General features: G+C 38.6%; 1 protein-coding gene across 2 annotated transcripts in view; it reads right to left on the minus strand.

Annotated features, from left to right (window-relative positions):
- Positions 1-13,921, minus strand: part of LAMA2 (laminin subunit alpha 2) — a gene marked incomplete at both ends in the record, with an annotated part of 514,626 nt that overhangs the window by 16,131 nt on the left and 484,574 nt on the right. For both annotated transcript variants that reach the window (XM_084228925.1, XM_084228924.1), the window contains 3 exons: positions 5,577-5,742; positions 5,963-6,139; positions 11,768-11,916. In XM_084228925.1, coding sequence (XP_084085051.1) covers positions 5,577-5,742; positions 5,963-6,139; positions 11,768-11,916 — 492 coding nt within the window. The remainder of the gene's footprint in view (positions 1-5,576; positions 5,743-5,962; positions 6,140-11,767; positions 11,917-13,921) is intronic.

Below are 13,921 nucleotides of genomic sequence, written 5' to 3' on the forward strand. Positions count from 1 at the left end.
ATTTTAAATAAGGTCCAAAAAAATAGACCTTTATGCCAACCCCCACTGAGAGTTAATACCTAATCTAATTTCACTTTCAGCCTCTCCCAAAACTGGAATTTTAAGCCATTCCATCTGGAACTTCCAGATCAGAGCTAGTGAGGTAATCCACATAGACCCACTCTGTTCCTAAGGGAAGCCCACATACTACAGGCCAATGCTTGCAGCATCTTTCACTTGCTACATGGGATGCGGCCCATTGCATGCATTGTTTAATATAGCCAATTTGATCTTTTAACATAAAATAATATATTTTTTAATGATGAAAAGTATCTCTAGTGCATAATGTATCTGTTGTTAAGCATTTGGTATATTTCTTGCAAAGGTTTTCTTATGTTTTTCTATCAATATAGAGAGGTGATATGCAGTATATAAAACTTTACATCCTGCTGTCCCTATTTAACAAAACATCCTATGGACATCATTTTATATTGTTTCAATGGAATGAGTTAAAAAATGAGAGTGGTAAAATTAAAATTTGCATTTGATCTGAGTGTTTTTATATTTTTAGGCACCACTGACTAACCATTGTTTGGATGGAGTTTGATGGCATCCCTTGCCATGCTTCCAATGTTCCTTGAAAGGTAGTGGGTTCTGTCTGCAGCCCACACTCAGCACTTACCCTGACTGAACTCTACATATTCGCTTTCTCTGTTATGTTAATATCTGTTTTCCCAAATCTGTCTGTCTTCCTCTCTCTCTTTCTCTGGCTAACAATGATGATATCTTTTCATCTTTGAATTTCATAAGCTCTTAATAAGTATTAGTTGTAAATTGTCTAACCTTTAACCTTTTATAATCTTTAAAAAGTAGACATGCTTTAAACAAAGGCAAAGAAAATGAGAAAAATCAAATTATGACAAGACAGGTCTCTCTCTCTCTCTCTGATTCCATAATCTGAAACGCTGAAATACAATACAACTCAAAAGAGATGGAAAATTGTAAAAATGATAATTCTGATCACATAGTCATAAATAATTGTAAATGTGTAAGAGAAGAGGAAATGACAGCTAGGATTGAGATATCTGGGTTTTAGTACTAACTATAAATATCATGTAAAACCTTAGGCTATGCCATGCATTCTAGGACTTTCCTTCCTCATGTGAAAATTAAGTGCCAAAATCTTTCAGGTCTTTAAATCTTTTCTAGCTCAAATGTTCTATGATTTATTCTAATCCAACCCACAGGGTTGCTACTCAACTTCTCTTTTGTTTTTGTTTTGTCTACTAAGTGGAATGCTTTGTTTTGAAAAAGTTAAAACATACACTGCTGAGAGAAAATGGAAACTTGAATTAGAACAGAAGGTTATAAGAAAACTTAACTGTGTTAAAATCTCCAGTCCCAGATGGGCAACTATCTTTATTTTCAGAAAAAGGGAAAAATGTGATCTCTGCAAACAACAGAGGAATATGCTCGAGACACCTTACAAAGCAAAGTTTGTGTGAGCACTTAGAAAGGAAAAGTGATCACTGGGGACCTCCAGGGGTCTGCAATAGCAAACCACACAATTCCACACAGACTGGGCCTGAGTAAAGAGAAGTTGGATTAACACAAGGTTCCTGGAGGCTCTGGATTGACTTGATATTGTACCGGATGATGAACTAATGGTATGATCCATTTATTAGAAATCTTAAAACATTCTCAGGTATATTAATAAAAATACATTGACAGACCAACAGAAGGAGGAATCCTGCAATTATCTGAACTGAGCCCTTTATTTTGAGTAGTGTGGTCTACTCTAGGTGCAATATTTTGAAATAGATATATTAAACTTAAGAATATTGATTAATTCTGAGGCATATAGCAGGGGAGGAGAAGAAAGGTCTAGAAATAGAGGAGGGAAGAGCACAGGCACTATGGTGATAGTTCACAGGTGCTGAGGGGTTGGAGAAATACAGGAATTACATCTGAGGGGAGAATCCAAATACTGTACAAAAATGAGCAACAATGTATAAAAATAAATCAATTTAATTATATAAAGAATATTGATCAGTAGGGGGCATGAAAATTAGAAATCAGGTCATCTGAAGAATGATTGAGATAATAGAATATTTAGCCTGGGGAAGGAGATTAAGCTACTTCTCTTGAAGTGTTAGACAGAGATACTATATACTTGATATGTTTGCCAAACTACAACAGTTACACAGAGGTTACAAAGTTATAGTTTTACCTCACTATAACCAATGGCTTTCTAACAACTGAAGCCTACCTCATCACAACACTGGAAAACCCATGCCAATGAAGTGTTCAAGGGAAAGCTTCAAGTCCACATCGAGTATCATATAAAAAGAACTCATGTAGTAAGGTGGTGATTGGACCAGATAATCTTTAGAGTTCTGCCAAGTATAATTTATAAATCCAAATTAGTTGTTTAGAAATTAGGGTCATTTTTTCATACAATTAATTTTATATATGTGAACATTTGGATCCAGGGTCAAAATTTTTTTTCAATCAGTAATGGTTTTGAATTCAATTAAAAACACATTCTTGAGGCTAGGGGATATTTGAAGGTATATGAAAGAGAAGAAAAAGAGGATCATTTACTTTCCCTTTCCTGGGGAAAAATCAAGCATGATGCCATATTATGAAAGAATTGAGGAAACATTCCGAAATCTGGCATACTTCAGGGGTGGCTTAGGAAGAACTCAATGCCTCAAAGGAATCCCCTTGTGATGGCCTCTCACTTGCAAACTCTATGGTCATGGGTGGTTTCTTCTGTGAAATGGTACTAATATTTCTAACAATACAAAGAAATATAAATAAAATAATTTATGGCTTGTAGGGAGCAAATGAAAGAATGGATAGAAAATGCATAGAAGAGTACTGGACATATGTACCATCTACTCAGTAGATAGAAGGGGCCCCTCTATGTAGCCTCCTTCCACTTGTCAAAGAAATTCCACCTACATTATCTCATGTGATTCTTATAATTCCAGGTGGTAGTCAAGGTAGATATAATATTTGTATTTTGTGGAGTATCAAATGATGCTTGGAATGAATGATCAGTTTTCCTGAAATAGTATCATTTAACTTCTCATTTAATTAATATTTCTAGTGACAAAGAACATATTGTTCTACTACAGAACAACAGAAACCATCATGAAAAGTAAGGAAGAGAATGAAATATGTAAGAGTTTTCAAAATCTGCACTCAAGACATGTTGTACCCATCAAGTGGCAAAGATTATAAACATGATGCATTAGCTGTCAAAAGTGTAGTAAGCTCCACCCTCTTTGATACATTGGTGGTGAGATGCAAGTTGGTCTAATCTTTTGGAAAAGCAATTCAGTTATATGTGTTGAAAACTTCAAACATACTCATCACTTGTTCTCATAATTCCCTAAGAATCTATTTTAAGAAAATCAGAAATGGTGTGAAAGTTTGGTGCTTAAAGGCACTCAATGGAATATAGTTTATCATAACAAAAAACATTCAAAATGGCCCACAAAGGGGAAACAGGAGAATAAATTGTAAAGATAAAGAGTGTTGCAGAGATAAGGAGCCAGATGATAGCATCAAACCCACTGATTAAAATTTTTAGGGTACTCCCTGGTGGTGCAAGGGGTTAAGACGCAGCTCTATGAGGCTAACTGTAGCCACTGCAGCATGAGTTCAATCCCCAGCCAGGGAGCAACCCACATGGCGCAGCAGACCTCTCCTGACTCACCTGCTGCTCCCCTCAGCAGTGTAGTTCAGTCAGTCTGCCTGTTCTGCTCCCCACTCTGTCTCTGGTGAATCCTCTCACCCCCTCCACACCTCTGGCCTTTGCCCCAGTTCTTGTATGCATAAATAAATAAATCTTTTAAAAAAATAAAATTCCTTACCTACTATTTACTAATTATGTCAGTGGGTGAGTTATTCAGGCTACCTGATTCTTATCAACTTAACTAAAAATGAGACAATTTGTATTGTATGAAGCTGTTATGAGAATCACATATGATATTGAATGGATATTGTTTAGGTATGACTGGCACAGAGTAAGCACTTAAAATCTGTCATTACGACATTATTATAGAGTAAGTATGCCCTTAATAAATACTCACTACGTGCCAAGTATTTAACATTTTCTTTCTTTCTTTCTTTTTTAAAGATTGATTTATTTATACAAGAACCAGGCCAGAAGTGCAGGAGGGTGAGAGGATTCAGAGACAGAGTGGGGAGCAGAACAGGCAGACTGACAAAATACACTGCTGAGGGGAGCAGCGGGCAAGACAGGAGAGGTCTGCTATGGGTCCCCATGTGGGTTTCTCCCCGGCCGGCCAGGATTGAACCTGTGCTGCAGAGACTGCAGACAGCTTCACAGTGCGGCGCTCAACCACCTGTGCCACCAGGGATGCCCAACATTTTCTTTTAAAATTCTCAGAATAACTCTTTGTCGTAGGTGTTAATATCCTCACTGTACAAATGAGGAAGCTGAGGCATAGATTGGCAAGTAGCTTTGCCAATTTCATACAGATGGTCAGGTAGGGTGCTGGAACTTGAGCCCAGGCAGGCAGACCCTGGGACCCATCAAGCTCTAACCAAGTTCTAATAAAGTATATATTGCCCCCTGTGCTATGACAAATTTTGTGTCTGTACTTGTGCACACCTGTGTGCCTATGTACCTACAAACCCATGTAATTAGATTATATGATTTACATAATGTTTAGAAACCATTTCATTATTTAAAATCATTTTTAAAGGCAGAATTCCATTGTTTTGGCGGCAAGCACAGGGCAGGTTCTCTAGTGGTTTGGACACATGGATAAAGAAGAGTTCTAGAGACCTCAGTGGCTTTTTTCAGGCTTTAATTCTCTCTATGCCAGTTGTTGCAGGGCAAGCTCCCAGTTGGCAAAACATGGAGGCCTGCAGATGGGGTTTGGCCAGGAGGTTGGCCTCCCAGCCCCCAGAGAATCTGACTGCTTTTCTCTTGGGGCTCTTTGGCATCACCTTGTGATCCTACCTCTCTGTAGTCACCCGTCTCGTAGCCATTCTGCTTTAGTTGTCCTTTCTCTCTGAGTGACTCGACCCTCATAGCTTCAGCCTCCAGGCCCAAGTGTGCCCACTTATGCTTGCCCACAACACACCCCAGGGGCCCACCATTAGGCATGCGTGCCCCACGCCCACGCTCCCAAGCGCCTTATGCATTCAAGGCTGCAGGTGATAGCCACAGAGGCCAGCCCAATTCACTTATCCTACAACCACACTTATATATGATATGAGGTCTGTGTAAAATGCAAATAAAAGGGATTGAGTATTGACATGGGTGCCTCTGTGTGGTGGTATTAAAGGCAAATTTTAGTCTTGAGATTTATGGATATTTCTGTGCTTTCTGTTTACCTGAAAACACATGCTATTTTATAAACTGGAAAATTAAAGAATAGATATCTAAGTAAAATGAATCCAAGGAAGATGTAAGGAGAATAAGTGTTTTATAGATAAGTTCACTTCCTCTAATTCTAGCAGTAGACTATACCAGATATCCTGGATAAACTTCTTTCTGAAAATGGCTAAACCTGTGCGTAAAAATTAGAAAGCAATGGAATATAAACACTTACATGTGTCACAAATGGTGTGTGTGTAGGAAAGGTGGAGGTGGGAACTGGCTGTGGCTGGATAATGACTTCAGCTGGAACTTCTGCATCCTCATCTTCACCCGGCTTCTGGGCACAGCGACCGATGTCTGCATTCTTGAAGGATACAGGTTGTGCGAAGTCCATGGGGCTAATGGAATATAATTAAAACTAAGGTTTCACGCTTCTTTTATTTTTCATTGTCTTTTTTCCTTACATGTAAATCAAGTCCCCCTGCCCTCCACCCCCTTTAAAGCTCATAATGCAATTTTCTAAATCTGACTGGAAGATATTCATTATTTCCTTTCTCCATGGGTTTAGGTAGTATAGGTAGCAACAGTGCTACTCAGACAAAAAAGAAATTGACTTACACAGAGTTAATAACAAGATTCCATATGCAGCCTTCAAAAGGAGGAATGTTTCTGAGTGGGGAAGGTTGGAATTCTGGTGGAGCACCCCCAACGAAAAGCTTTTTAACTTCAATGGGCTGTTCTACCGACAGGTTTTGCATATGCCTTCTGTCTTCATCCACTTGAACAGTAAAGATGCTGATAAAACATTAAAAACAAACAAGTATAGACCATAATGTCCAATACATTGGAAATCATATTGCTTCCTGTCACCCCTCTCCCCTCCCTCTTGTAGTTTTTAAGTGAGTCAATATTTGGTGATTAGGAATTCTACACGAAAACAAACAATATAGTTTCTCTGGAGCTTGTCCATCTGCCTCCCTCATTAACTCTCCCTGAGAACTTACTGAAATGAGGCAATGGTGTAGCTTCAACATTAGCCTCTGGTGGCGTTGACAATAGTGGCCTACAGTCCAACACATGAGTGTATAGAGCAGAGGCTTCTGCACTGTGTAGTAATGTCTAATCATATAAGGCTCAGTGGGTTTAGCACAGCATGGGGTCACATTTTGTTTGGCTCTTTATTTCTTGGTTTGTGCTATTATCTTCTTGCTAGGGGACAAACTGTACTCCTGAGAGCTTAGATTGCAGGAATCAATAGCATACACAGGACATTTTATAAAGAATGTAGCAACTGGTTTTGAATAGAAGAGGCAAGCAAGAACACCAGGCTAATTGTCCCTTGCAATGGTTTTCCTTGGTGACTGTTTCATTACTTTCCTTAATTTGCTTATGAGACATAATTCACACAGTACTAATTGAGAACCTCATGCTACTTATTCACAACAATCCTTGGGTCCTAGGGCAAAGAATCAGAAGGAGACAGAGTTTTGATGAGGAAAAGGACCAAAGGCATTTTCTCTTTTGTTATAGAAACAGGTTTTAAGTTTCAGTCCTAAAATTCAGCATGGATGTTATTAGTCATTAGTATTAATCACTAGCCTGAGGATCATGACTGGATTACTGAAAATTTCCTTCATATCTGGTGAGAAAACCAAAGTATTTAGGTAGAAAAGTCTGTCCTGAAATGCCATCTTACTTGATTTCACAAAAGAGAAAAAAAAAAACCACACATCTAATTAGAAACGATAAATCAGGGCACAGATGCTGTGAAATAGCACTGAGTAATCTGTCTGCTTTGGGACAACTGAAATATTAGAGAATGGACAAAAAAAACCCCTGATTTTGCTGTGGTTCAAAATGTCATTGTTCAAGGATGTGGAGGGGGTAGATTGGATTTCATTTCAAAGGGAAAATAAGAGGAAATGGCATATTGTTATTTTATGTCTCTGGAAGAGCATGTTGGGAAAAAATTAGGAGGTTAAACCTCATTGCTAAAGATGTTTGTGGTTATATGAGACATTTAGAAAACCACTTACTTCTGGGTAAGTGACTCACTGAGAAGTCCCTCCCACCCACATCATTTTTTTTTTTTCTTTTGCCAAAAGCAACCGTCTTTCTAATGTGATATAGCAGTGGGGTATATCTTAAGGGTTTTAGTGAGGGATTTAAGCAGCCATTAAAGATTGTCCAAGGAGAGCAAGTCTCTGCTCTTTGATTAGAGTTTTTAAGGCTCCCTTCCTTCTTAAATAGACTCTTGTCTGATTCTGCTCCAATGATCACATACTACAGGTCCTTTCTTACTAGATCGTAAGATGTAGATGTAGAATGAACATGAGCTTTCAGAAGGAAGAGACTGGAATTAAGTATTAGTGTGGAAGCTTACTAGCTGTGTGATTTGGGGCAAGTTATTTAATCTCGCTTTTTTTATTTAGTCTCATTTCATTTATTTATAAAACTAGGATAAAAATGCCTAGAATATCTGTGCCCTGATTTATCATTTCTAGTTAGATGTGTGGTTTTTTTATCCTTTGTGAAATCAAGTAAGATGGCATTTTAGGACAGACTTTTCCACCTAAATACTTTGGTTTTCTCACCAGATATGAAGAAAGTTTTCAGTAATCCATTCATGATCCTCAGGCTAGTGATTAATACTCATTGTTGATGGGTTCTTGGAAACTGCTTCTTTAAGAAAAACCACGTATAAAAAAAAACAGATCCTACAATAATGCACTTTCTTTCAACACTGCCCGGGATATCCTTTTTCTCAACATTACAAAAAAATGATGTTGAGTAATGTGACTATTCAAGGATCTACTGTTCTTCAAACATTGGAAAACATTAAGTAGGGGATTTCACTGAGCTGCAATACTTAAATAAGGGCATTGCTAAAAGACTACAGCTAAATCTTGTTTTATTTTTCATATGGGAACATCAAATCTAGATTGTTTAGTTCTTTTTTAAAGAGGGACACCACCAACATGTTTATTATGGCTCTGCCATAAGCATCCACTTAATAGTTCTTTACTTTTACATCCTACTATGTGGAAAAAAGCACTGTAATAACATGACCTTACTATTAATTGGAAAAGGTCACCTGTATTTTCTTATAATTTTGATGGTTAACTCCTGGAGTCTCATTATTAAATATTTTATTAATTACATTCTATTTCTTGTTTGTTTGCAATATTGGTCTAATTTTTTTTTCAAACTACCACCAATGGAATTGTATATGTAGAAGAAGCTACTAGGAGAAGTAAATGCTCTGATGTTTGTAATTTTCATGAAAAACAGAATCTGAAATTTTTTGGTTTCAACATATTTGAATAGTAAGAAGAAAATATTTCCAAATCATGAAGCCCAAATTATTGTAGTGTCCATCCTGGAAACCCCAAATTATTCCTGAAATATCTTATGCAACTTCCTGGTGTTGAGTCTAATTCTGTAAATGTGTGATGCTTGCTCTCAGAGAAGACACTCTCCTGAACAATCAACTCTGGGTTCTTGGGGTTTAGTGGTTTTGTCTAATTAGAATTACGACCACGTACACCAACGTGGTCTTCTACTTCAGAAGAATCAGGGCAAAGAAAATAATGAAGGCAGGGGTCCTGGAGAAACATGGAATTAGATTATCAAAGTGACTAAAGTGAGATTTTTGTACAGGAAGTGGTAGAAAAGGAGAGAGAATTAAGGAGGGGTAAGGAAAGCTGGGGGTGGCAAAAGATGGGCAAGAGCAAACTTAAAAATTCAGCTCCTCAATTTGGTAAAAATCCCAAGTGTTTGTGAGGTATACTAAAATCACCATCTTATTCAGGGTTTTAGAAATAATGTTCATTGATGTTAATGGTCAAAAGATGCTGAGAGAAAACAATCATTTTCATCTAATAAATGAGAATCATAATCAACATAAAAATATCTTTGATATCTCAAAGAGGGCAGGGATGTGTAGCTGGTGGGCACAGATGGAGGTGGTAAAGCCTTAAACCTCTGGCTTCAAATCCTGACTGGTATTTACTAGCTGTGTGATTATGGACAGGTTAGTTGCTATTTCCTGTGATGAAAGGCTATTAATACAGAACACACAGATGTGCAGAGCAATTAAAGGATATAAACCTTGTCTAGAGTTTAACCCAGAGCATATTATAGAAAAAGTCTATGATGCTTCAAAAAAAGTTTCTAGGTGAAGTTCTTAGGGTTATTAGCTATCTCCGATCAATTAGTTAATCACTTGTTTAAAGAATAGGTGATTATTTTTTGACCTTAAAGTGCTGAATGAGACATTATTGTAACAAATGTGTTCTTCCTTTGCCACATAGTTCAGTGACTACACACTAATATGTCCCATATATTATCCTTCAATTAGCAGTGAGTGGCAAACTGTTTGTTTATACGGCCAATTAACTGAATGGCCAGTTTTCAGTGATGTAGGATAAGCTGAGCTTAATCAAATAAAGGTTGGATTGATGGCCAACAGCTGTGAATTTGGCGTAATAAAATGCCTTTCTTGGAGAAACACCTGTTAAAAGGGCACCTTAGCACAACAACATAATGCACTTGGGAACATCAGAATCCTCTCTCTGCAAGATATATTTTGGATGATTATGGTCAACTATATTTCTCAATAGATATTTGCTTATTGAAAGCATTTGAAATTTAAAGATTAAAAATCCTTCCCACATTGAGGAGGATTAAAGATTGACAAATGAGGGCCTCCCCGGTGGCGCCGCGGTTGAGCGCTGGGTTGCAAAGCTGCCCGCAGCCTCTGCAGCACCGGTTCGATCCCCGGCTGCTCCCCGGCCACTGAAGGAGAGTCCCACATGGCGCGCAGACCTCTCCTGCCGCCCGCTGCTCCCCTCAGCAGTGTGCTTTGGTCCTTCTGCCTGCTCTGCTCCCTGCTCTGGCTCTGGTGAATTCTCTCACCCTCCCGCGCTTCTGACTGTACCCAGTGCTTGTATAAATAAATAAAAATAAATAAATCTTTAAAAAAAAAAAGATTGACAAATGAGAAAATTCATTTTGCATTTCTCAGAGACCATGACTACAATATTTGGCTATTAAGTTTTCAGTTTGTTCAAATGTTGATTCCTCATTTGTCTTGATTATGGTTTCTAAACATCTCAGATGCTGGGCAAGCATGTTTAGTATCAATTCAGCCCACAATTAATGCTTTATGCAATAAAAAAATGAGCCAAGCTAGAGTAAAAATACATTTTTACTGTTTATGTATTTAAATATATTCTGAGATTTTAAAGTTTCATTAAATTTGATTTCCAGTTATTTTCAATGTCCTTGGTATAATAAATGGATTGAAGGAGATTTTGAAGATCTAAAGTCTCTGGGCTTCTGTTTTCCTTAATTGTCCTAAACTAATTACCTCTCTGAGCTGTCATACAACATTTCGATGAAAAATACAGATGATTTTCTGAATAGATCAGGTATAAAATACTGCAACATTCTGAAGAAATGAGAAATCAATTTATGTTACACTTTTACTCTGGTACAGTCAATTTCCTGGCTCAGGATTGGGAGGCAAGCACGCTCAAGGATCTGTAGGGAGGCAGCCTCTGGGCACTGATGGCAGAAGAGCAACCTTTTCCTTTCTCGCTCAACTTTGTTCCCTCAAGAAACCACTCTGCAGGGACCATGAACACTTGGGAGGGGGTGGAGAAAGTGTGCATATAGCAGTGGTCAGTAGGTCCTCGCTGCTGCCATGCTTCTGTGTCTGTGTCAAGTTTCTAAGCAGCTGCCATAACTGCTTTGGAGCCTGAAAGAAATAGCAACAGCCAAAGGCTGCTGGCTCCAGCTGAGCTATTCTGTGCCTTTCACTATATGCATACCTTATTTGAGAAGAGAATATCTGAGAGGTGCAGAGGGAGGGATTTTTTCTTATCTATAGTTTCAGAAGATGCATTTGGTCTTTCCAAAGGTAAAGAGAACTTCACAGATAAAAACGTTAAAGAGTAGAACTCCTAGGGCCTCTCTGGTGGCGCAAGGAGTTAAGCACCACACTATGAAGCAATCCGCAGCCTCTGCAGCACGAGTTCAATCTCTGGCCGGCCAGGGAGCAACCTCCATGGCACAGCAGACCTCTCCTGACTTGCCTGCTGCTCCCCTTAGCAGTGTATTTCTGTCAGTTTGCCTGTTCTGCTCCCCACTGTCTCTGGTGAATCCTCTCAACCCCCGCACCTCTGGCCTGTACCCCAGCTTTTGTATGCATAAATAAATAAATCTTAAAAAAAAAAGGAGTAGAACTCCTAAAGACCAAGGTAGATAGGGTTCCTGAAGTATGAAAATGTAAAGAGGAAATTAAGCTTCTTGATAGTTTTATGCAATATATTGTGTCCAGCCACATAAATGTTGTCAGAGACTAATGCCAGTAAAGGAAGTTCATGTTAGTAACAACAGCAAGTCCTCCACAGTTGTTACCCTCTAGTTCTCTCAACATGAACAGAATGTTCTCTCCCGTCGTGAAACAGACTCTGTTCTGGTTTGATGACAATTTTCCTCATTGTTCGTGTCCCTGTGGAGAGATGCACTTCCAGGCGGCCCTTGTTCAGGAATATCGCATAATATGCCTGCAAAAGCAAGTGGTGGTTGAGGATTAAATTGGAGTCTCATTTATGATTTTGAGTTTGAGGGTCTCTGGCAGAACTGCAGATTCATCCATTCTGAGATCTTACCTGGGAAGTCAAGATTCACTAATTTCTCAAAAGGCATATTAAAAGCAGCTGGACATATCTCTTTAATTATTTATCACCTTTTGCTTGTCAGATGATGTGAAAAGTAGATGTAGTAATATAGCAGGCAGTCTCCCAAAGTGAATGTGTGATGCCAAAAGTAACAGCTGTGCTTATGGAGGGGCTCTACCTCACTAAGGCTCTCAGGAAACAAAGGGTGTCAACCAGTACCACTCCCTTATATTCACAAATGGACCACTAGCTTCTAGAAGTCAGGCCTGACTCTCAACCTCATGGCATTTTGAATGTTTAGATTTGAATTTGTTCTCTGAGCTGGAGGAATAGATTGCCATCACCAACACATAACTTGTCTCCCACATTTAGAAAGAAGGAAGACAGTTTTGCATCCACAAACATGCCTGCTTTCTTCTTCTTACTGTTACTATAGCAACTAGTATGGTTTTGCGATCAGATTAGGAACCCCAGGGAACTTGAAGGCAGTCTGTCTCCCCAAAGCTGAAGCCAGGTGTGTGCCCCCTTCCTGTGGACAATGGGGCACCTGCATCATTAGGATCATTCAGTCCTCCAGAGTCACCTGTGGTGGTGAAGATATTTTCAATCAAATATCACCATGTCTCCAGTAATTGACTAAATTGTCTTTGTAGCAGCAAGTCCAAAACAAAATGTCTAGAGGATTTGGATGAGTATTCACCATCCATTAAAGGACTAATAGAAAACTATTAAATTAAACATTTCTTAGCTGGGGCCTCCTCTGGTGGCGCAGGCGGTTGAGCGCCGCACTGTGAAGCTGTCTGCAGCCTCTGCAGTGCTGGTTTGACCCTGGCCACCCGGCAAGGGTCCCACATGGCATGGCAGACCTCTCCTGTGTCGCCCGCTGCTCCCTTCAGCAGTGTATTTCAGTCAGTCTGCCTGTTCTGTTCCCTGCTCTGTCTCTGGTGAATCCTCTCACCCTCCAGCACATCTGGTGTGTACCCCGGTTCTTGTATAAATAAAAAAAAATTAAAAAAAAATTTCTTGGATGAATGATTTGTGTTATCTCATACCCCTTTACAGAACATAATCACAAATGATTCTGTAGACATTAAAGTAGTTCACTTTAAAAAATAACCCCTGGTGGCCTAAGGGTTAAGTCTCAGTGCTATTAGGCTATCACTGCTGCAGCTTGAGTTCAATCCCCAGCCAGGGAGCGAACACATGTGGTGCAGCGGACCTCTTCTGTCTCGCCTACTGCTCCCCTCAACAGTGTATTTCAGTAGATCTGCCTGCTCTGCTCCCCACTCTGTCTCTGGTGAATCCTCTCACCTCCTGCACCTTTGGCCTACACCCCAGCTGTTGTACACATAAATAAATAAAAATAAATCTTAAAAAAAAGAACATTACAAGTTGATTAGCACTGATTCTACAACAGACAAAAGTTATTTAATATTGTTTCTTTTTCAGGCAGAATTTAATATGAAACTTTAAAAACTAGACATTCATTACCATGAAAATGTTGAAACACTAACATGTTATTTCTAATTTACTGTGTATTATGGTACTTTGTTTCTTATTTTAACTGTTTTAATAGGAATGTGTTCTGTTTTAAGAGCTACCCTGAAAGACTGTGAATCAAATCCATATATTTAGTCCCAATGAGGAGAAATTTGGTGCCAACAGTTATTTGACAATAACTTAGGAAACAAATATCATTTGGTGGATATCTATTTCAGATTTTGATGTTTGATTTGGTGTTCTTATTCTAATGAAATATATTATTTTTAACAGTGAAAAAAGAATTTTTACTTGTCAGGATTAAGAGATAATTTATATATGAGATATTTTACATTTATTCAGTGCTTATTAGGTGCAGTAAGAAATGAGATAAAAAGAACACTTTCCCTCT

This window comes from Talpa europaea (assembly GCF_964194135.1).
Source record: "Talpa europaea genome assembly, chromosome: 2".
NCBI lineage: Eukaryota > Metazoa > Chordata > Mammalia > Eulipotyphla > Talpidae > Talpa > Talpa europaea.